The sequence below is a fragment of the Tachyglossus aculeatus genome, chromosome 11, assembly GCF_015852505.1.
Source record: "Tachyglossus aculeatus isolate mTacAcu1 chromosome 11, mTacAcu1.pri, whole genome shotgun sequence".
In the NCBI taxonomy this organism is placed as follows: domain Eukaryota; kingdom Metazoa; phylum Chordata; class Mammalia; order Monotremata; family Tachyglossidae; genus Tachyglossus; species Tachyglossus aculeatus.
The window spans coordinates 24,034,686-24,057,630 of NC_052076.1; the positions used below are offsets into that span (position 1 = coordinate 24,034,686).

At 47.1% G+C, this 22,945-nt stretch overlaps 1 protein-coding gene across 1 annotated transcript in view; it reads right to left on the bottom strand.

Annotated features, from left to right (window-relative positions):
* The window catches only part of MYO1D (myosin ID), a 350,574-nt gene that overhangs the window by 236,549 nt on the left and 91,080 nt on the right, over positions 1–22,945 (bottom strand). The window contains 3 exon segments of the mRNA XM_038754744.1: positions 8,741–8,944; positions 17,717–17,833; positions 22,014–22,109. Of these exon segments, the coding sequence (XP_038610672.1) occupies positions 8,741–8,944; positions 17,717–17,833; positions 22,014–22,109 (417 nt within the window).

Consider the following 22,945-nt stretch of genomic DNA (forward strand, 5'->3'; position numbering starts at 1 on the left):
TTACTATTCTCTGGGCCTCAGTTCCCTCATCTGTCAAATGGGGATGAAGACTGGGAGCCCCACGCGGGACAACTTGATCAGTCCGTATCCCCTCCAGCGCTTAGAACAGTGCTCTGCACATAGTAAGCGCTTAACAAATGCCAACATCATCATTATTATTACTATTCTCTGGGCCTCAGTTCCCTCATCTGTCAAATGGGGATGAAGACTGGGAGCCCCACGCGGGACAACTTGATCAGTCCGTATCCCCTCCAGCGCTTAGAACAGTGCTCTGCACATAGTAAGCGCTTAACAAATGCCAACATCATCATTATTATTATTATTCTCGGGGCCTCAGTTCCCTCATCTGTCAAATGGGGATGAAGACTGGGAGCCCCACGCGGGACAACCTGATCCGCCCGTATCCCCTCCAGCGCTTAGAACAGTGCTCTGCACATAGTAAGCGCTTAACAAATGCCAACATCATTATTATTATTACTATTCCCTGGGCCTCAGTTCCCTCATCTGTCAAATGGGGATGAAGACTGGGAGCCCCACGCAGGACAACTTGATCCGCCTGTATCCCCCCCAGCGCTTAGAACAGTGCTCTGCACATAGTAAGCGCTTAATAAATGCCAACATCATTATTATTATTATTACTATTCCCTGGGCCTCAGTTCCCTCATCTGTCAAATGGGGATGAAGACTGGGAGCCCCACGCGGGACAACTTGATCCGCCTGTATCCCCCCCCAGCGCTTAGAACAGTGCTCTGCACATAGTAAGCGCTTAATAAATGCCAACATCATTATTATTATTACTATTCTCGGGCCTCAGTTGCCCCATCTGATGTAGGACGCCTCCCTACAGAGCTGGGAAAGGCAGGTGCCTCGTGCTTAGTACAGTGCCAGCCAGTTGTCAGCGGGGTGACTTGGGGCGAGTCACTTCACTTCTCCGGGCCTCAGTTCCCTCATCTGTAAAATGGGGATGAAGACTGTGAGCCCCCTGTGGGACCACTTGATCGATAAATATCGTTGAGCGATGGATCGACTGAAGTCACGACTATTCCCCCGCGGTGGAGAAATCCACGACTATCAAACTTAGAACAGTGCTCGGCGCTTAGAACAGTGCTTTGCACATAGTAAGCGCTTAATCAATCAATCAATCAATCAATCGTATTTATTGAGCGCTTACTGTGTGCAGAGCACTGGACTAAGCGCTTGGGAAGTCCAAGTTGGCACCATCTAGAGACAGTATAGAGCCCCACGTGGGACAACCTGATGACCTGGTATCTCTAGAGAAGCAGTGTGGCTCAGTGGAAAGAGCCCGGGCTTGGGAGTCAGAGGTCATGGGTTCGAATCCCGGCTCTGCCACACGTCTGCTGTGTGACCTTGGGCAAGTCACTTCACTTCTCTGAGCCTCAGTTCCCTCATCTGTAAAATGGGGATGAAGACTGGGAGCCCCACGTGGGACAGCCTGATCACCTTGTACCCCCCGCAGCGCTTAGAATCAATCAATCAATCGTATTTATTGAGCGCTTACTGTGTGCAGAGCACTGGACTAAGCGCTTGGGAAGTACAAGTTGGCAACATATAGAGACCAGTGCTTTGCACATAGTAAGCGCTTAACAAATGCCATTATTACATTACATTAGTCCCTACCCAACAGTGGGCTCACAGTCTAAAAGGGGGGAGAAAGAAAACAAAACCAAACATACTAACAGAATAAAATAAATAGAATAGATATGTACAGGTAAAATAAATAGAGTAATAAATCTGTACAAACATATATACATATATACAGGTGCTGTGGGGAAGGGAAGGAGGTAAGATGGGGGGGTGGAGAGGGGGATGAGGGTGTGCAGAGCACTGTACTAAGCGCTTGGGAAGTACAAGTTGGCAACATATAGAGACGGTCCCCACCCAACAGTGGGCTCACAGTCTAGAAGGGGGAGAAAGAAAACAAAACCAAACATACTAACAGAATAAAATAAATAGAATAGATATGTACAGGTAAAATAAATATATAGAGCAATAAATCTATACAAACATATATAATAATGTTGGCATTTGTTAAGCGCTTACTATGTGCAAAGCACCGTTCTAAGCGCTGGGGGGGATACAAAGTGATCAGGTTGTCCCATGTGGGGTTCACAGTCTTGATCCCCATTTTACAGATGAGGTAACTTTAGGCTCAGAGAAGTTAAGTGACTTGCCCAAGGTCACACAGCAGACACGTGGCGGAGCCGGGATACGAACCCATGACCTCTGACTCCAAAGCCCGGGCTCTTTCCATTGAGCCACGTATATATATATGTATATATATCCATATATATGTATATATATATCCATATATACAGGTGCTGTGGGGAAGGGAAGGAGGTAAGATGGAGGGATGGAGGGGGGGACGAGGGGGAGAGGAAGGAAGGGGCATTATTATAAATTTATAAATTATTATAAATGCCATTATTTAAAAAAACAAACAACTCTGCCTTTTCTTCTAGGTTTTCCCAAGACCCACCCAATCCCTCTGGACTTTCTCCAGAGTCGACCACTCCATGGACATCGTACAATTGCTCGGGACGTTCATTCATTCATTCATTCATTCATTCATTCATTCATTCAATCGTACTTATTGAGCACTTACTGTGTGCGTTTATTTGAACTTTCCTTCCCCTCGACCTCCCCACCCTTTCTCGGGCCCTCGGTTAGGCTTGGGGCCTAAGGTGGTCACGGGCGATGACGACGGATGATTTAAAATAAAGGATGGGTTTGGGGATTTAGCGTGGCTCAGTGGAAAGAGCCCGGGCTCTGGAGTCCGAGGTCGTGGGTTCAAATCCCGGCTCCGCCAACTGTCAGCTGGGTGACTTTGGGCAAGTCACATCACTTCTCTGGGCCTCAGTGACCTCATCTGGAAAATGGGGATGAAGACCGGGAGCCCCCCGTGGGACAATCTGATCACCTTGTAACCTCCCCAGTGCTGAAAACAGTGCTTTGCACAGAGTAAGCGCTTAATAAATGCCATTATTATTATTATTATTATTATTATCACCTTGGAACCTCCACAGCGCTTAGAACAGTGCTTTGCACATAGTAAGTGCTTAATAAATGCCATTATTATTACTATTATCTGGACAACGGGGATTCAGACAAGGAGCCCCACGTGGGACAACCTGATGACCTGGTATCTCCCCCAGCACTTAGAAGAGTGCTTTGCACATAGTAAGCACTTAACAAATGCCATCATTATTATTATTATTATTATCACCTTGGAACCTCCGCATTGCTTAGAACAGTGCTTTGCACATAGTAAGTGCTTAATAAATGCCATTATTATTATTATTATTATTATTATTATTATTATTATTATTATCTGGACAACGGGGATTCAGACAAGGAACCCCACGTGGGACAACCTGATGAACTGGTATCTCCCCCAGCGCTTAGAAGAGTGCTTTGCACATAGTAAGCGCCTAACAAATGCCATTATTATTATTATTATCACCTTGGAACCTCCGCAGCGCTTAGAACAGTGCTTTGCACATAGTAAGTGCTTAATAAATGCCATTATTATTACTATTATCTGGACAACGGGGATTCAGACAAGGAGCCCCACGTGGGACAACCTGATGACCTGGTATCTCCCCCAGCACTTAGAAGAGTGCTTTGCACATAGTAAGCACTTAACAAATGCCATCATTATTATTATTATTATTATCACCTTGGAACCTCCGCATTGCTTAGAACAGTGCTTTGCACATAGTAAGTGCTTAATAAATGCCATTATTATTATTATTATTATTATTATTATTATTATTATTATTATTATCTGGACAACGGGGATTCAGACAAGGAGCCCCACGTGGGACAACCTGATGAACTGGTATCTCCCCCAGCGCTTAGAAGAGTGCTTTGCACATAGTAAGCGCCTAACAAATGCCATTATTATTATTATTATCACCTTGGAACCTCTGCAGCGCTTAGAACAGTGCTTTGCACATAGTAAGCGCTTAATAAATGCCATTATTATCATTATTATTATTATTATTATTATTATTATTATTATCTGGACAACGGGGATTCAAACAAGGAGCCCCACGTGGGACAACCTGATGACCTGGCATCTCCCCCAGAGCTTAGAACAGTGCTTGGCACATAGTAAGCGCTTAATAAATGCCATTATTATTATTATCACATTGGAACCTCTACAGCACTTAGAACAGTGCTTTGCACATAGTAAGTGCTGAATAAATGCTATTATTATTATTATTATTATTATTGTTATTATTATTATTATCTGGACAACAGGGATTCAGACAAGGAGCCCCACGTGGGACAACCTGATGACATGGTACCTCCCCCAGTGCTTAGAACAGTGCTTTGCACATAGTAAGCGCTTAACAAATGCCATTATTATTATTATTATTATTATTATTATTATTATTATTATCACCTTGGAACCTCCACAGCACTTATAGCAGTGATTTGCACATAGTAAGTGCTTAATAAATGCCATTATTATTATTATTACTATTACCTGGACAACGGGGATTCAGACAAGGAGCCCCACGTGGGACAACCTGATGACCTGGTATCTCCCCCAGCGCTTAGAAGAGTGCTTGGCACATAGTAAGTGCTTAATAAATGCCATTATTATTATTATTATTATTATCATTATTATTATTATTATTATCACCTTGGAGCCTCCACAGCACTTAGAACAGTGCTTTGCACATAGTAAGTGCTTAATAAATGCCATCATTATTATTATTATTATCTGGACAACGGGGATTCAGACAAGGAGCCCCACGTGGGACAACCTGATGACCTGGTATCTCCCCCAGCGCTTAGAACAGTGCTTGGCACATAGTAAGCGCTTAATAAATGCCATTATTATTATTATTATTATTGTTATTATTATTATTATCTGGACAACGGGGATTCAGACAAGGAGCTCCACGTGGGACAACCTGATGACCTGGCATCTCCCGCAGCGCTTAGAAGAGTGCTTTGCACATAGTAGGTGCTTAATAAATGCCATTATTATTATTATTATTATTATTATTATTATTATTATCACCTTGGAACCTCCACAGCACTTAGAACAGTGCTTTGCACATAGTAAGTGCTTAATAAATGCCATCATTATTATTATTATTATCTGGACAACGGGGATTCAGACAAGGAGCCCCACGTGGGACAACCTGATGACCTGGTATCTCCCCCAGCACTTAGAACAGTGCTTGGCACATAGTAAGCGCTTAATAAATGCCATTATTATTATTATTATTGTTATTATTATTATTATCTGGACAATGGGGATTCAGACAAGGAGCCCCATGTGGGACAACCTGAAGACCTGGTATCTCCCCCAGCGCTTAGAAGAGTGCTTGGCACATAGTAAGCGCTTAACAAATACCAACGTTATTTTAAGATCAGACAGAGTTCAGCCCCACCCTGCTTCCAATGTAGAATAGTAACAATTAAACCATTTTTTACGGCCTGCAAGCTCTTTGTAGGCAGGGATAATGTCTACAAATTCTACCACACTGTACTCTCCCAAGTGCCTAGTAAAAATAATGACGATGGTATAACAATAATAATAATGATGATGGCATTTATTAAGCGCTTACTACGTGCAAAGCACTGTTCTAAGCGCTGGGGAGGTTACAGGGTGATCAGGTTGTCCCACGGGGGGCTCAAGGTCTTAATCCCCATTTTCCAGATGAGGGAACTGAGGCCCAGAGAACTGAAGTAACTTGCCGAAAGTCACACAGCTGACAGTTGGGAGAGCTGGGATTTGAACCCATGACCTCTGACTCCAAAGCCCGGGCTCTTTCCACTGAGCCATGCTGCTTCGCTTAACAAATAATATTATTATTATTATTATTACAGATTGGCAACAGATAGAGACGGTCCCTACCCAACAACGGGCTCACAGTCTAAAAGGGGGAGACAGACAACAAAACCAAACAAGTAGACAGGTGTCAAAGGCATCTGTAATAATAATAATAATGATGGCATTTATTAAGCGCTTACTATGTGCCAAGCACTGTTCTAAGTGCTGGGGGAGGGGTTACAAAGTGATCAGGTTGTCCCATGGGGAGCTGACGGTCTTAATCCCCATTTTCCAGATGAGGGAACTGAGGCCCAGAGAAGTGAAGTGACTCGCCCAAAGTCACTCAGCTGACAATTGGCGGAGCCGGGATTTGAACCCGTGACCTCTGCCTCCAAAGCCCGGGCTCTTTCCACTGAGCCGCGCTGCTTCTCCAGTGCATTTCACTTCTCGGGGCCGGTTGGACACGGTCCCTGTCCCACTCGGTGCTCACGATCTTAATAATAATAGTAATAATGATGGTATTTGTTAAGCGCTTACTATGTGCAAAGCACCGTTCTAAGCACTGGGGAGGTTACAAGGTGATCAGGTTGTCCCACGGGGAGCTCACGGTCTTAATCCCCATTTTCCAGATGAGGGAACTGAGGCCCAGAGAAGTGAAGTGACTCGCCCAAAGTCACCCGGCTGACAGTTGGCGGAGCCGGGATTTGAACCCGTGACCTCTGACTCCAAAGCCCGGGCTCTTTTCCACTGAGTCACGATGCTTATCACTAGAGAAGATAGAGATAGAGACGGTCCCTACCCAACAGTGGGCTCACAGTCTAGAAGGGGGAGACAGACAACAAAATCAAACAAGTAGACAGGCGTCAATGGCATCCGTAGCTCTCCCAATTCAATCAATCGTATTTATTGAGCGCTTACTGTGTGCACAGCACTGTACTAAGCGCTTCGGAAGTCCAAGTTGGCAACATCTAGAGACGGTCCCTACCCTACAGTGGGCTCACAGTCTAGAAGGGGGAAGACAGACAACAAAACCAAACAAGTAGACAGGCGACAATGGCATCCGTAGCTCTCCCAATTCATTCAACCGTATTTATTGAGCACTTACTGTGTGCAGAGCACTGTACTAAGCGCTTCGGAAGTCCAGGCTGGCAACATATAGAGACGGTCCCTACCCAACAGTGGGCTCACAGTTTAGAAGGGGGAGACAGACAACAAAACCAAACAAGTAGACAGGCGTTAATGGCATCCGTAGCTCTCCCAATTCATTCAATCGTATTTATTGAGCACTTACTGTGTGCAGAGCACTGTACTAAGCGCTTCGGAAGTCCAGGCTGGCAACATATAGAGACGGTCCCTACCCAACAGTGGGCTCACAGTCTAGAAGGGGGAGACAGACAACAAAACCAAACAAGTAGACAGGCGACAATGGCATCCGTAGCTCTCCCAATTCATTCAATCGTATTTATTGAGCACTTACGGTGTGCAGAGCACTGTACTAAGCGCTTCGGAAGTCCAGGCTGGCAACATATAGAGACGGTCCCTACCCAACAGTGGGCTCACAGTTTAGAAGGGGGAGACAGACAACAAAACCAAACAAGTAGACAGGCGTTAATGGCATTCGTAGCTCTCCCAATTCATTCAATCGTATTTATTGAGCACTTACTGTGTGCAGAGCACTGTACTAAGCGCTTCAGAAGTCCAGGCTGGCAACATATAGAGACGGTCCCTACCCGACAGCGGGCTCACAGTCTAGAAGGACTAAAAGGAGTCTAAAAGGAGCAGCGTGGCTCAGTGGAGAAGAGCCCGGGCTTTGGAGTCGGAGGTCATGGGTTCGAATCCCGGCCCTGCCACGTGTCTGCTGTGTGACCTTGGGCAAGTCACTTAACTTCTCTGAGCCTCAGTTACCTCATCTGTAAAATGGGGATTCAGACTGTGAGCCCCACGTGGGACAACCTGATAGGGAAGCAGCGTGGCTCAGTAGGAAAGAGCCCAGGCTTTGGAGTCAGAGGTCATGGGTTCAAATCCCGGCTCCACCAATTGTCAGCTGTGTGACTTTGGGCAAGTCACTAACTTCTCCGGGCCTCAGTTCCCTCATCTGTAAAATGGGGATTAAATCTGTGAGCCCCACGAGGGGCGACCTGATCACCTTGTAACCTCCCCAGCGCTTAGAACAGTGCTTTGCACATAGTAAGCGCTTAACAAATGCCATCATTATTATTATTATTATTATTATGTCTGCCGTGTGACCTTCGGCACTTAACTTCTCTGAGCCTCACTTCCCTCATCTGTAAAATGGGGATTAAGACTGTGAGCCCCATGTGGGACAACTTGATCACCTTGTATCCAGCGCTGAGAACAGTGCTCTGCACATAGTAAGCGCTTAACAAATTTAAGCGCTCCCTCCACCCAGCTAGCTCTCTTCCTCCCTTCAAGGCCCTGCTGAGAGCTCACCTCCTCCAGGAGGCCTTCCCAGACTGAGCCCCTTCCTTCCTCTCCCCCTCGTCCCCCTCTCCATCCCCCCATCTTACCTCCTTCCCTTCCCCACAGCACCTGTATATATGGATATATGGTTGTACATATTTATTACTCTATTTATTTATTTACTTTTCCTGTCCATATCTATTCTATTTATTTTATTTTGTTGGTATGTTTGGTTCTGTTCTCTGTCTCCCCCTTTTAGACTGTGAGCCCACTGTTGGGTAGGGACTGTCTCTATGTGTTGTCAATTTGTACTTCCCAAGCACTTAGTACAGTGCTCTGCACATAGTAAGCGCTCAATAAATACGATTGATTGATTGATTGATTAAATACGATTGATTGATTGATTGATTGATTAACAAATGCCATCGTTATTAGAAGGGCTCAGGCCGGTGCTCTGCCCACGGGAAGCGCTCAATAATCAGGACCGTCCGGCCGGGCGCTCACCTTGGCGAAGGCGTCTCGACCATAGGTGGCTTCCTGCTCCGTGTGCTGCTTATCGATGACGTCTCGGCCCGTGGCCACGGTGCGGAACAGGAGGGCCTTCTCCAAAAGCTCGGCCCGCGTGGACAGCAGGTCGGCGATGGCCGTCACCACCCGGTTGTTCTCGATCAGCGGCGTGTCCCCATCCAAGACAAACTTCAAATTCCCCTGGGGCCCGAGAGGGAGAGAGCAGTCGCTCATTCAATCGTACTTATTGAGCGCTTACCGCGCGCGGAGCACTGGACTGGGCGCTTGGGAAGTCCAAGTCGGCAACATCTAGAGACGGTCGTTCATTCATTCGATCGTATTTATTGAGCGCTTACTGTGCGCGGAGCACTGGACTAGGCGCTTGGGACGTCCAAGTCGGCAACATCTAGAGACGGTCATTCATTCATTCGATCGTATTTATTGAGCGCTTACCGCGCACGGAGCACTGGACTGGGCGCTTGGGAAGTCCAAGTCGGCAACATCTCGAGACGGTCATTCATTCATTCAATCGTATTTATTGAGCGCTTACCGTGCGCGGAGCACTGGACTGGGCGCTTGGGAAGTCCAAGTCGGCAACATCTAGAGACGGTCATTCATTCATTCAACTGTATTTATTGAGCGCTTAGCGTATGCGGAGCACTGGACTAGGCACTTGGGACGTCCAAGTCGGCAAAATCTAGAGACGGTCATTCATTCATTCAATCTTATTTATTGAGCGCTTACAGTGTGCAGCGCACTGGACTAGGCGCTTGGGAAGTCCAAGTCGGCAACATCTCGAGACGGTCATTCATTCATTCAATCGTATTTATTGAGCGCTTACCGTGTGCGGCGCACTGGACTGGGCGCTTGGGAAGTCCAAGTGGGCAACATCTCGAGACGGTCATTCATTCATTCAACCGTATTTATTGAGCGTTTACCGTGCGCGGGGCACTGGACTGGGTGCTTGGGAAGTCCAAGTCGGCAACATCTAGAGACAGTCATTCATTCATTCAACTGTATTTATTGAGCGCTTAGCGTATGCGGAGCACTGGACTGGGCGCTTGGGAAGTCCAAGTCGGCAACATCTAGAGACGGTCATTCATTCATTCAATCTTATTTATTGAGCGCTTACCGTGTGCAGCGCACTGGACTAGGCGCTTGGGAAGTCCAAGTCGGCAACAACTAGAGACGGTCATTCATTCATTCAATCGTATTTATTGAGCACTTACCGTGCACAGAGCACTGGATTAGGCACTTGGGAAGTCCAAGTCGGCAACATCTCGAGACGGTCATTCATTCATTCAATCGTATTTATTGAGCGCTTACCATGCGCGGAGCACTGGACTAGGCGCTTGGGAAGTCCAAGTCGGCAACATCTAGAGATGGTCATTCATTCATTCAACCATATTTATTGAGCGCTTACCATGCGCGGGGCACCGGACTAGGCGCTTGGGAAGTCCAAGTTGGCAACATCTAGAGACGGTCATTCATTCATTCTATCGTATTTATTGAGCGCTTACCATGTGCGGAGCACTGGACTGGGTGCTTGGGAAGTCCAAGTCGGCAACATCTAGAGACGGTCATTCATTCATTCAATCAATCGTATTTATTGAGCGCTTACCGTGCGCGGGGCACTGGATTAGGCACTTGGGAAGTCCAAGTCGGCAACATCTCAAGACGGTCATTCATTCATTCAATCTTATTTATTGAGCGCTTACCGTGTGCAGCGCACTGGACTAGGCACTTGGGAAGTCCAAGTCGGCAACATCTAGAGACGGTCATTCATTCATTCAATCGTATTTATTGAGCGCTTACCGTGCGCGGAGCACTGGACTGGGCGCTTGGGAAGTCCAAGTCGGCAACATCTCGAGACGGTCATTCATTCATTCAATCGTATTTATTGAGCGCTTACCGTGCGCAGAGCACTGGACTAGGCGCTTGGGAAGTCCAAGTCGGCAACATCTCGAGACGGTCATTCATACATTCAATTGTATTTATTGAGCGCTTACCGTGCGCGGAGCACTGGACTAGGCGCTTGGGAAGTCCAAGTCGGCAACATCTCGAGACGGTCATTCATTCATTTAATCGTATTTATTGAGCGCTTACCGTGCGTGGAGCACTGGACTAGGCGCTTGGGAAGTCCAAGTCGGCAACATCTTGAGACGGTCATTCATTCATTCATTCAATCGTATTTATTGAGCGCTTACCGTGCGCGGAGCACTGGACTGGGCACTTGGGAAGTCCAAGTTGGCAACATCTCGAGACGGTCATTCATTCATTCATGCAATCGTATTTATTGAGCGCTTACGGTGTGCGGAGCACTGGACTAGGCGCTTGGGAAGTCCAAGTCAGCAACATATACAGACGGTCCCTCCCCAACAGCGGGCTCACAGGCTAGAAGCAGCGTGACTCAGTGGAAAGAGCCCGGGCTTTGGATTCAGAGGTCGTGGGTTCAAATCCCGGCTCCGCCAATTGTCACCTGTGTGACTTTGGGCAAGTCACTTTACTTCTCTGGGCCTCAGTTCCCTCATCTGTAAAATGGGGATTAAAACTGTGAGCCCCCCCCCCCCCCCCCGGCCGGGGACAACTTGATCACCTTGTAACCTCCCCAGTGCTTAGAACAGTCCTTTGCACATAGTAAGCGCTTAACAAATACCATCATTATTATTATTATTAGATTTCCTGCCCGCTTCCACGCTATTCATTCGCTGTCGTATTTATTGAGTGCTTTATTTGATTTATTCAGCTGGAAAAAACGCGGAAAAACTTTCGCTGACACTCCTCCCTCCCCTTCCCAGGGGGTTGATACTTTTTGCGTTTCTTTCAACGCCAGGTCTGGGATGCAGCTTGACCCGAGTGAGTCCCTGGAGCATCTTCAGACTGTGAGCCCACTGTTGGGTAGGGACCGTCTCTCTATGTTGCCGACTTGGACTTCCCAAGCGCTTAGTACAGTGCTCTGCACACAGGAAGCGCTCAATAAATACGACTGAATGAATGAATGAATCTCGAGGTGCGAGGGAGGCTGCGGGGCTGAGCGGAGAGATTATTTTGCCAACTTGTTTATGATTTGATTATGATTTGATTTGATAACTTTGATTATGTTGCCAACTTGTACTTCCCAAGCGCTTAGTACAGTGCTTTGCACACAGTAAGCACTCAATACATATGATTGATTGATTGACAGATTGATTTTGTTAATATGCTTTGTTTTGTCGTCCGTCTCCCCCTTCTAGCCTGTGAGCCCGCTGTTGGGTAGGGACCGTCTCTAGAAGTTGCCAACTTGGACTTCCCAAGTGCTTAGTCCAGTGCTCTGCACACAGTAAGTGCGCAATAAATACGACTGAATGAATGAATGAATCTCGAGGTGTGAGGGAGGCTGCGGGGCTGAGCGGAGAGATGATTTTGTTAATATGTTTTGTTTTGTTGTCCGTCTCCCCCTTCTAGCCTGTGAGCCTGCTGTTAGGTAGGGACCTTCTCTAGATGTTGCTGACTTGGACTTCCCAAGCGCTTAGTACGGTGCTCTGCACACAGTAAGTGTTCAATAAATACGATTGAATGAATGAATGAATCGAGGCGTGAGGGAGGCTGCGGGACTGAGCGGAGAGATGATTTTGTTAATATATTTCGTTTTGTTGTCTGTCTCCCCCTTCTAGACCGTGAACCCGCTGTTGGGTAGGGACCGTCTCTAGATGTTGCCGACTTGGACTTCCCAGGCGCTTAGTCCAGTGCTCTGCACACAGTAAGTGCTCAATAAATACGACTGAATGAATGAATGAATCTTGAGGTGTGAGGGAGGCTGCGGGGCTGAGCAGAGAGATTATTTTGTTAATATGCTTTGTTTTGTCGTCCGTCTCCCCCCTCTAGACTGTGAGCCCGCTGTTGTAGGGACCGTCTCTAGATGTTGCGGACTTGGACTTCCCAAGCGCATAGTCCAGTGCTCTGCAAACAGTAAGCGCTCAATAAAGACGATTGAATGAATGAATGAATCTTGAGGTGTGAGGGAGGCTGCGGGGCTGATTGGAGTGATTATTTTGTTAATATGCTTTGTTTTGTCGTCCATCTCCCCCTTCTAGAACTGTGAGCCCGCTGTTGGGTAGGGACCGTCTCTAGATGTTGCCGACTTGGACTTCCCAAGCGCTTAGTCCGGTGCTCTGCACACAGGAAGCGCTCAATAAATACGATTGAATGAATGAATGAATCTCGAGCTGTGAGGGAGGCTGTGGGGCTGAGCGGAGAGATTATTTTGCCAACTTGTTTATGATTTGATTATGATTTGATTTGATAACTTCGACATGATTTTGTTAATATGTTTCGTTTTGTCGTCCGTCTCCCCCTTCTAGACTGTGAGCCCGCTGTTGGGTAGGGACCGTCTCTAGATGTTGCCGACTTGGACTTCCCAAGCGCTTAGTACAGTGCTCTGCACACAGGAAGCGCTCAATAAATACGATTGATGATGATTTATTTTATTTTGTTAGTATGTTTGGTTTTGTTCTCCGTCTCCCCCTTTTAGACTGTGAGCCCATTGTGGGTAGGGACCGTCTCTATCTGTTGCCAACTTGGACTTCCCAAGCGCTTAGTACAGTGCTCTGCACACAGTAAGCGCTCAATAAATACGACTGATTGAATGAATGAATGAATGAATGAACCCGGAACCCGGGACTAGGAGTTGGAGGACCCGTCTTCTGGTCTCAGCTCTTCTGTGTGACCTTGGCCAAGTCACCTAACCTCTGGGCCTCAGTCAGTCAGTCAGTCAGAGAAGCAGCGTGGCTCAGTAGAAAGAGCCCGGGCTTTGGAGTCAGAGGTCATGGGTTCAAATCCCGGCTCCGCTACTTGTCAGCTGGGTGACTTTGGGCAAGTCACTTCACTTCAAATCACTTGCCACTAAGCCAAGCTACTTCCCATCCCAGTCCCTAATAAGGCAGCTTGCTGTGGGCTCACCACCCGGATGATGGAACTGAGGCACAGAGAAGGTGGGTGGCTTGCCCCAGGCCACAGAGCAGACAATTAAAGAGAAGGAGCGTGGCTCAGCGGAAAGAGCCCGGGCTTTGGAGTCAGAGGTCGTGGGTTCAAATCCCGGCTCCGCCAATTGTCAGCTGTGGGACTTTGGGCAAGAAACTTCACTTCTCTGGGCCTCGGTTCCCTCATCTGGAAAATGGGGATTAAGACTGTGAGCCCCGCGTGGGACAAGCTTGTAACCACCCCAGCACTTAGAACAGTGCATTGCACATAGTAAGCGCTTAATAAATGAAATTATTATTATTATTATTATTATTATTCTCTGGGCCTCAGTTCCCTCATCTGTAAAATGGGGATGAAGACTGTGAGCCCCGCGTGGGACAACCTGATCTCCTTGTAACCTCCCCAGCACTTAAAACAGTGTATTGCACATAGTAAGTGCTTAATAAATGCCATCATCATTATTATTATTATTATTCTCTGGGCCTCAGTTCCCTCATCTGTAAAATGGGGATTAAAACTGTGAGCCCCGCGTGGGACAACCTGATCACCTTGGAACCTCCCCAGCGCTTAGAACAGTGCATTGCACATAGTAAGCGCTTAACAAATACCATCATTATTATTATTCTCTGGGCCTCAGTTCCCTCATCTGTAAAATGGGGATGACGACTGTGAGCCCCCCGTGGGACCACCTGATCACCTTAAAACCTCCCCAGCGCTTAGAACAGTGCTTTCCACATAGTAAGCGCTTAACAAATAGCCATTATTATTATTATTATTATTATTATTATTATTATTATTATTTATTGAGCGCTTACTGTGTGCAGTGCACAGGACTGAGAACTTGGGAGAGGACAGTACAACAATAAACAGATACATTCCCTGCCCACAATAAGCTTACAGTCTGGGGAAAATAGACATTAATATAAATAAAGGACAGATATAAACGTCTGTTCAAGAGTATTTATTGAGCGCTTGCTGTGCGCCCCCCGCTTTTTCCTCTCTGCCTTCTCATGCCCCCCACCCTACCTCCTTCCCCTCCCCACAGCACCTGTATATATATTTGTCCAGGTTTATTACCCTATTTATTTTCCTTGTACATATTTACTATCCTATTTATTTTATTAACGATGTGCATCGAGCTTTAATTCTATTTGTTCTGACGATTTTGACCCCTGTCTCCGTGTTTTGTTTTGTTGTCTGTCTCCCCCTTCTAGCCTGTGAGCCCACTGTTGGGGAGGGACCCTCTGTATACGTTGCCGACTTGGACTTCCCAAGCGCTTAGTACAGTGCTCTGCGCACAGTAAGCGCTCAATAAATATGATTGAATGAATGAATGAATGAATGGCACACAGTAAGGGCTTAGCAAATCTTATTATTATCATTACTATTATTACTTTCAATGGCTTGCTTTAACCACACTTGCCTTCCTCAGTTACCGCATCTGTAAGACTGTGAGACCCCCCACGGGACAACCTGATCACCTTGTAACCTCCCCAGCGCTTAGTACAGTGCTTTGCACATAGTAAGCACTTAATAAATGCCATCATTATTATTATTATTATTATTCCCACACTGAGCCCCCCTTTTCCTCTCCTCCTCCCCATCCCCCCGGGCCCTACCTCCTTTCCCTCCCCACAGCACCTGTATATATATTTGTACAGATTTATTGCCCTATTTATTTTACTTGTCCATATTTACTATTCTATTTATTTTATTAATGATGTGCATCTAGCTGCAATTCTACTTCTTCTGACGATTTTGACACCCGTCTCCATGTTTTGTTTTGTTGTCCGTCTCCCCCTTCTAGACTGTGAGCCCGTTGTTGGGTAGCGATCGTCTCTATCTGTTGCCGACTTGGACTTCCCAAGCGCTTAGTACAGTGCACTGCACACAGTAAGTGCTCAATAAATACAACTGAATGAATGAATATAGCTTTAATTCTATGTGTCCTGACGATTTTGACACCCATCTACATGTTTTGTTTTGTTGTCTCCCCCTTCTAGACCGTGAGCCCGTTGTTGGGTAGGGACTGTCTCTATACGTTGCCGACTTGGACTTCCCAAGTGCTTAGTACAGTGTTCTGCACACAGTAAGGGCTCAATAAATACGATTGAATGAATGAATATAGCTTTAACTCTATTTGTTCTGATGATTTTGACACCTGTCTCCATGTTTTGTTTTGTCGTCCGTCTCCCCCTTCTAGACTGTGAGCCCGTTGTCGGGTAGGGATCGTCTCTAGATGTTGCCGACTTGGGCTTCCCAATAATAATAACAATAATAATGATGGCTTTTATTAAGCGCTTACTATGTGCAAAGCACTGTTCTAAGCGCTGGGGAGGTAACAAGGTGATCAGGTTGCCCCACGGGGGGCTCACAGTCTTCATCCCCATTTTCCAGATGAGGTCACTGAGGCCCAGAGAAGTGAAGTGACTTGCCTAAAGTCACCCAGCTGACAATTGGCAGAGCCGGGGTTTGAACCCGTGACCTCTGACTCCAAAGCCCGGGCTCTTGCCACTGAGTCACGCTGCTTCCCAAGTGCTTAGTCCAGTGCTCTGCTCACAGTAAGCGCTCAATAAATACGATTGAATGAATGAATGAATGAATGAATGAAAGTCCAGGTAAACAATAAAGAGAGACGATCCCTGCCCACACCGGGCTCACAGTCTAGAAGGGGGGAGACAGACAACAAAACAAAACATGTGGACGGGTGTCAAGTCATCAAAATAGAAATAAAGCTAGATGCACATCATTAACAAAATAAATAGACTAGTAAGTATGTGCAAGTAAAACAGATAGAGTAATAAATCTGTAATAATAATAATCATGGCATTTGTCAAGCGCTTACTATGTGCAAAGCACTGTTCTAAGCGCTGGGGAGGTTACAAGGTGATCAGGTTGTCCCACGGGGGGCTCACAGTCTTTAATCCCCATTTTACAGATGAGGGAACAGAGGCCCAGAGAAGTGAAGTGACTTGCCCAAAGTCACACAGCTGACAAGCGGCTTCCCTTCTCGACTGTGAGCCCGCTGTTGGGTAGGGACCGTCTCTATATGTTGCCAACTTGGACTTCCCAAGCGCTTAGTCCAGTGCTCTGCACACAGTAAAGACTCAATAAATACGATTGAATGAATGAATGAAGCGGCAGAGCCGGGATTTGAACCCATGACCTCTGACTCCAAAGCCCGGGCTCTTTCCACTGAGCCACGCTGCTTCTCTTCTGTCCAAACATCTATCCAGGGGCTGTGGGGAGGGGAAGGAGGTAGGGCCTGGGGGGGATGGGGAGGAGGAGGGGGAAAAGGGGGCTCAGCCTGGGAATCAATCAATCAATCAATCGTATTTATTGAGCGCTTACTGTGTGCAGAGCACTGTACTAAGCGCTTGGGAAGTCCAAGTTGGCAACATATAGAGACAGTCCCTACCCAACAGTGGGCTCACAGTCTAAAAGGGGGAGACTGGGAAGGCCTCCTGGAGGAGGTGAGCTCTCAGTAGGTCGGGGTTCGGGGGTTGCGTAACTAGTCATCCAACGTCCGGGGCCGAATTTTGGCTCCCTAACCCGCACGATACCGGCCGGTGGTTTTCAGGCAGCGTGAAGTGGCGTGGCTCAGTGGAAAGAGCCCGGGCTTTGGAGTCAGAGGTCATGGGTTCAAATCCCAGCTCTGCCGCTTCATTCATTCATTCAATCATATTTATTGAGTCCTTACTGTGTGCAGAGCACTGGACTAAGCGCTTGGGAAGTCCAAGTTGGCAACATATAGAGACGGTCCCTACCCAACAGCGGGCTCACAGGCTAGAAGAGAAGCCGCTTGTCAGCTGTTTGACTTTGGGCAAGTCACTTCACTTCTCCGGGCCTCAGTTCCCTCATCTGTCAAATGGGGATGAAGACTGCGAGCCCCCCGGGGGACAACCTGATCACCTTGGAACCTCCCCAGCGCTTAGAACAGCACTTGGCACATAGTAAGCGCTTAATAAATGCTATTATTATTATTATTTCGGGGACAGGCAGTCGGGTACTCACCAGGTGAAGAATAGCAGACAGAATTTTGTACGTTGTTTGAATTTCCTCAGGCTTGAAGCCGATCACTTTCATGGCCTCGGCCACTGCTTTGAATTCCGCCCCATCGTTGATGGACGACTAGATCAGAAACAGGGCCGGGGGGGGACGGGAGGGAACCCATTTTGGTTAAGGAGTTTCCGTATTTTAGGGATCAAAACGGAACTTATCTTTTCATCCCAACCTTGTTTTCCCCGTGACTTTCCCACTGGGCCCGGGGAGGCGGATCTTCCCCCATTTTCCCTACTGAGAGCTCACCTCCTCCGGGAGGCCTTCTCGCACTCAGCCCCCTCCTTTCTCCCCCCCTCCTCCCCATCACCTCCTTCCCCTCCCCGCAGCACCTGTATATATGTGTATATACTGTACTTCCAATTTGTACTTCCCAAGCGCTTAGTACAGTGCTCTGCACATAGGAAGCGCTCAATAAATACGATTGATGATGATATGTTTGGACGGATTTATTCCTCTATTTTATTTGTACATGTTTGTTCATATTCATTTGTACATTTGTTTATTTGTACATTTATTTGTACTTTGTACTTTGTATTTATTTGTACATTTGTACATATTTATTCTACTTATTTTATTTTGTTAATATGTTTTGTTTTGTTGTCTGTCTCCCCCTTCTAGACTGTGAGCACAGTTGGGTAGGGACCGTCTCTCTATGTTGCCAACTTGGACTTCCCAAGCGCTTAGTACAGTGCTCTGCACACAGTAAGCGCTCAATAAATACGATTGAATGAATCCCCCCCCTTACCTCCTTCCCCTCCCCATAGCACCTGTATATATATTTGTACGTATTTATTACTCTATTTTATTTGTACATATTTATTTTATTTTGTTAATATGTTTTGTTTTGTTCTCTGTCTCCCCCTTCTAGACTGTGAGCCCGTTGTCGGGTAGGGACCGTCTCTACATGTTGCCGACTTGGACTTCCCAAGTGCTTAGTCCAGTGCTCTGCACACAGTAAGCGCTCAATAAATACAATTGAATGAATCCCCCCCTCACCTCCTTCCCCTCCCCATAGCACCTGTATATATATTTGTACGTATTTATTACTCTATTTTATTTGTACATATTTATTTTATTTTGTTAATATGTTTTGTTTTGTTGTCTGTCTCCCCCTTCTAGACTGTGGGCCCGCTGCTGGGTAGGGACCGTCTCTCTATGTTGCCAACTTGGACTTCCCAAGCGCTCAGTCCAGTGCTCTGCACACAGTAAGCACTCAATAAATACGATTGAATGAATCCCCCCCTTACCTCCTTCCCCTCCCCATAGCACCTGTATATATATTTGTACGTATTTATTACTCTATTTTATTTGTACATATTTATTTTATTTTGTTAATATGTTTTGTTTTGTTGTCTGTCTCCCCCTTCTAGACTGTGAGCCCGCTGTTGGGTAGGGACCGTCTCTCTACGTTGCCAACTTGGACTTCCCAAGCGCTTCGTACAGTGCTCTGCACACAGTAAGCGCTCAATAAATACGATTGAATGAATGAATGAATGTGGACGGCGCCGCCATCCTTCCTGTCTCACAAGCCTGTAACCTTGGTGTCATCTCCCCCTTCTGATAATAATGATGGCATTTATTAAGCGCTTACTATGTGCAAAGCACTGTTCTAAGCACTGGGGAGGTTACAAGGTGATCAGGTTGTCCCACGGGGGGCTCACAGTCTTCATCCCCATTTTACAGATGAGGGAACTGAGGCCCAGAGAAGTTAAGTGACTTGTCTATGGTCACACAGCTGACATGGTGGAGCCGGGATTTGAACCCATGACCTCTGACTCCAAAGCCCATTCTAGACTGTGAGCCCGTTGTTGGGTAGGGACCGTCTCTATCTGTAGCTGAACTGTACTTCCCAAGTGCTTAGTACAGCGCTCTGCACACAGTAAGCGCTCAATAAATACAACTGAATGCATGAATGAATGAATCCTAGACTCCTCTCTCTCATTCAACCCACAGAGAGAAGCAGCGTGGCTCAGCGGAAAGAGCCCGGGCTTTGGAGTCAGAGGTCATGGGTTCAAATCCCAGCTCTGCCAATTCATCCGTTCATTCAATCGTATTTACTGAGCGCTTACTGTGCGCAGAGCACTGTACTGAGCGCTTGGGAAGTCCAAGTTGGCAACATCTAGAGATGGTCCCTACCCAACAGTGGGCTCACAGTCTAGAAGACAGTCCGCTGTGTGACTTGGGGCGAGTCACTTCACTTCTCTGGGCCTCAGTGACCTCATCTGTAAAATGGGGATGAAGACTGTGAGCCCCCCCGTGGGTTGACCTGATCACCTTGTAACCTCCCCAGCAATTAGAACGGTGCTTTGCACATAGTAAGCGCTTAATAAATGCCATCCTATGCAATCCATCACTAAATCCTGTCAGTCCTACCTTCACAACATTGGTAAAATCCACCCTTTCCCTCCTATCTAAACTGCTACCCCATTAATCGAGGCACTTACTCTATCCCGCCTTGATTACCGTTATCGGCCTCCTTGCTGACCTCCCAGCCTCCTGGCCCTCCTCACTTCAGCCCATGCTTCACTCTGCTGCCCGGATCTTTTTCGTACAAAAATGTTCGGTTACCGTGTTGCCCCGCTCCTCGAGAAACTCCACTGGTTGCCCATCCACCCCCACCTCAACCCAAAACTCCTCACCATTGACTTTGAAGAAGAAGAAGGAGAAGAAGAAACAGAGGAAGAAGAAGAGGAAGAGGAAGAAGAAAAAGAGAAAGAGGAGGAAGGAGAAGAAGAGGAGGAAGAGGAAGAGGAAGAAGAAGAAGAAGAGGAGGAGGAGGAAGAGGAAGAAGAATAAGAAGAAGAGGAAGAAGAAGAGGAAAAGGATCAAGAGGAAGAAAAAGAACAAGAACAAGAAGAAGAAGAGGAGGAGGAGGAAGAGGAGGAAGAAGAAGAAAAGGAAGAGGAAGAAGAAGAGGAGGAGGAGGAGGAGGAAGAAGAGGAGGAGGAGGAAGAGGAGGAAGAAGAGGAAGAAGAATAAGATGAAGAGGAGGAGGAAGAGGAAGAAGAATAAGATGAAGAGGAGGAGGAAGAAGAAGAAGAGGAAGAAGAAGAATAGGAAGAAGAAGAAGAAAAGGAAGAGGAGGAGGAAGAAGAGGAAGAATGAGAAGAAGAGGAAAAGGAAGAAAAGGAAGAAGAAGAAGAAGAGGAGGAGGAGGAGGAAGAGGAGGAAGAAGAAGAAGAAGAAGAGGAAGAAGAAGAGGAAAAGGAAGAAGAGGAAGAAGAAGAAGAGGAGGAGGAGGAAGAGGAGGAAAAAGAGGAAGAAGAAGAAGAAGAAGAGGAGGAGGAGGAAGAAGAAGAAGAGGAGGAGGAGGAAGAGGAGGAAGAAGAGGAATAAGAATAAGATGAAGAAGAAGGAGGAGAAGAGGAAGAGGAAGAAGAGGAAGAAGAAGAAGAATAGGAAGAAGAAGAAGAAGAAGAAGAAGAGGAAGAGGAGGAAGAAGAGGAATAAGAATAAGATGAAGAAGAAGAGGAGGAAGAAGAAGAGGAAGAGGAAGAAGAGGAAGAAGAAGAAGAGGAAGAGGAGGAGGAGGAAGAAGAAGAAGAACAGGAGGAGGGGGAGAAGGAGGAAGAAGAGGAGGAGGAGGAGGAGGAAGAAGAAGAAGAAAGAAGAAGAAGAAGAAGAAGAAGAAGAAGAAAAAGAAGAAGAAGAGGAGGAGGAGGAGGAGGAGGAGGAAGAGGAGGAAGAAGAGGAAGAAGAAGAAGAAGGATAAGAAGAAGAGGAGGAAGAAGGAGAAGAGGAAGAGGAAGAAGAAGAAGAATAGGAAGAAGAAGAAGAAGAAGAAGAGGAGGAGGAGGAAGAAGAAGAACAGGAGGAGGGGGAGGAGGAGGAAGAAGAGGCAGAGGAGGAGGAAGAAGAAGAAAGAAGAAGAAGAAGAAGAAGAAGAAGAAGAAGAAGAAGAAGAGGAAGAGGAAGAAGCAGGAGGAGGAGGGGAGGAGGAGGAGGGGAGGAGGAGAGGAGGAGGAGGAGGGGAGGAGGAGAGGAGGAGGAGGAGGAGGGGAGGGGGAAGGAAGAGAAGGAATCAAAAGAGGGAGAAAGAAAAAGAAGAAAGAAGAGGAAAAGGAAGAAGGAGAACCCAGCAGGAGTGGTTCCCAATCCAAGGGGGTGAGAGACAAGGAAGCGCCGATGCGCAGGCCGGGCCAAGTCAGCAACGAAAAGGACTGAGGGAAAGCCGGGGGGAAGAGCTGTCGGTGGCTGCCTGCCCGCCCGCCCGCCCGCCGGGAATAATGTCGACCGATTCCACGCTCACCTTCAGCTGAGCTCCGCCACGGACATAGCTGTACGAAGAGGCATCTTTCTGGAGGTGGAGCGAACGCAGCAGCTGCTCGGAACCTCCTTGGAGAAGCTGCAAAAGATTCAGAGGCAAATAAGAATAATAATGATAATGGCATTTATTAAGCGCTTACTATGTGCAAGGCACTGTTCTGAGCGCTGCATGATTTCCGGAGTTCAAGGCTGAACTGCGCTGCGTGAAGAGCAGCGGGGCCTAGTTTCTCGAGGCCAGGACTCGGAGGGAGAAGGACCCGGGTTCTCATCTCGGCTCCGCCGCCCGGCTACTGGAGGACCGCAGGCAAGTCACTTCCCTTCTCTGGGCCTCAGTTCCCTCATCTGGAAAATGGGGATGAAGACTGGGAGCCCCATGTGGGACAGGGACTGGGCCCGACACGATTAGCTGGTATCCACCCCGGCGTTTCGTAGAGAAGCGGTGTGGCTTGGTGGAAAGAGCCCGGGCTTGCGAGTCGGAGGTAATAATAATATCGATGGCATTTGTTCAGCACTTACTATGTGCCAAGCACGGTTCTAATCCCGGCTCCGCCACTTAACAGCTGGGTGACTTTGGGCAAATCACTTAACTTCTCTGGGCCGCGGTTACCTCGTCTGTAAAATGGGGATTGAGACTGTGAGCCCCAAAGGAGGACAACCTGATTCATTCATTCCATCGTATTTATTGAGCGCTTACTGTGTGCAGAGCGCTGTACTAAGCGATTGGGGAGTCCAAGCTGGCAACATATAGAGACGGTCCCTACCCAACAGTGGGCTCACAGTCTAGAAGGGGGAGACAGACCAAAAAACAAAACATATGGACATTCATTCATTCATTCAATCAGTCAGTCAGTCAGTCAATTGTACTTATTGAGCGCTTACTGTGTACAGAGCACTGTACTAAGCGCTTGGGAAGTA